The sequence below is a fragment of the Etheostoma spectabile genome, chromosome 7 (assembly GCF_008692095.1).
Source record: "Etheostoma spectabile isolate EspeVRDwgs_2016 chromosome 7, UIUC_Espe_1.0, whole genome shotgun sequence".
Classification (NCBI taxonomy): domain Eukaryota; kingdom Metazoa; phylum Chordata; class Actinopteri; order Perciformes; family Percidae; genus Etheostoma; species Etheostoma spectabile.
The window spans coordinates 20,862,391-20,863,880 of record NC_045739.1 but is presented as its reverse complement, the minus strand read 5'-3'; the positions used below and the strand labels follow the sequence as shown (position 1 = coordinate 20,863,880).

Below are 1,490 nucleotides of genomic sequence, written 5' to 3'. Positions count from 1 at the left end.
GCACGGCTTTCTACGTCACTAGCCGAGATGAGGTGGCTAACCGTAGCATGCTAGCCTAGAAGTGTAGCCTCAGTTCATGTACATTGGTCTAATTTGAACCTGTAATCAAATACAGTATCGCTGCAACACATGGTTGCTCTTATGGCATTCCTTTAGAAACGTCTATTTAATGTTGCACGTTTCAATTTTTTGTCACTTCCTGTGTGTGGATAAACGTATAACCAATGACCACCATAATTAAATTCTTTTGCTGATGTGTTGTTACAAAACCTGGTGCAGAATAGATGTGTTGTTGTTGTATTATACTGTGTATCTTCTTTAAAAAACAAAAAACAAATTATTTACTTTGTTTTTCTCAGAGCACTCTGAATCTCAGCAACCCGAACTTCTTCTCGGTGCTGGTGCAGAGCGTGAACAGCCAGGTCCTTTACATGAAGACGGTGATCGGAACTCAGCAGCTCGACAACGTCACCTCCATCCTGCCGCTCAGTCAGATACAGGTAGGGTAGAAAATAAGACCTTCCAATGAAATACCATTCATCGAACAAAGACAACATTCAGTTGATGTCATTTATATCAGAGGCTTTTACATCCTTTTTGATTCCTGGTCCAAAGTTCAGTGTGCAACATAACTGTCAACACTGTAAAGCTTGCTGTAGGCGAGCCGGCTTCAGGATGTGGTCTCTGTTGGACAGGGTTGTGAATGTTTGAAGACAACATGCATGCAAGCACACACGCACACACAGGCTTTAAAGAAAGAAAAAGGATGATGCTATTCTGCTTTGATCTTACTGTCAACAATTCTCTACGTCGCAAACCCAGATAAATATCTCACTCCTCCACACTGTTGACTACTATGAACATGGGCCCTGTAGCTTTATTTTGAATCCATCCAACATCCCGCCGACTTAAACACTAACCGGTACGGCAATTTTGTGGCTGAAAATAGTTCATGCACTAACAGTACTTCTGTGTGAGTACCATTTGCTAAACATTGCAGTACCCAGCTGTGTTAGGAAATTATTGAGCTTTTGTACAAGAAAAATAAAAGTTTGTGACCTGACCTTTTTTTATTTTTAAAGATTAACATCTTTGCTGAGAGCCATAGTCAATTTGAGGAAGCAGAAAGTATTAAGAGACACACTAACACGTTCTCACAAGCATGACAATATTGTTTTGTCTTCTGCAGGTGAACTACACCGTCAGTGTGGCGATTGGTGGCAGTGCCCCCTACGTCTAGTAAGTTTCTCTACCTTCACTTCCATAAACTGTCCGAACTGCTTGTCACTGTCACATACAGTAGAAGCACAACATTTTCCAAATGAGCACAGAATTGTCATTGGCTTAAAGCATAAAGTATGGGGACTTGATAGAGACAGGTTAATGATAGAGCGGCTGAAGTTAAAGCAACAGAATGTGAGATATGCAATATGTCTGATGCAAAAAATGTGTGCCCTTGTTTTGTTTGAAAATACTTCTAACGTCAACAA

The 1,490-nt window shown here is 40.6% G+C and overlaps 1 protein-coding gene across 2 annotated transcripts in view; it reads left to right on the top strand.

Annotated features, from left to right (window-relative positions):
- Nucleotides 1-1,490, top strand: part of LOC116691896 (transmembrane protein 106C) — a 7,939-nt gene that overhangs the window by 3,011 nt on the left and 3,438 nt on the right. For both annotated transcript variants that reach the window (XM_032519801.1, XM_032519802.1), the window contains 2 exons: nt 360-500; nt 1,190-1,239. In XM_032519801.1, the coding sequence (XP_032375692.1) occupies nt 360-500; nt 1,190-1,239 (191 nt within the window). The remainder of the gene's footprint in view (nt 1-359; nt 501-1,189; nt 1,240-1,490) is intronic.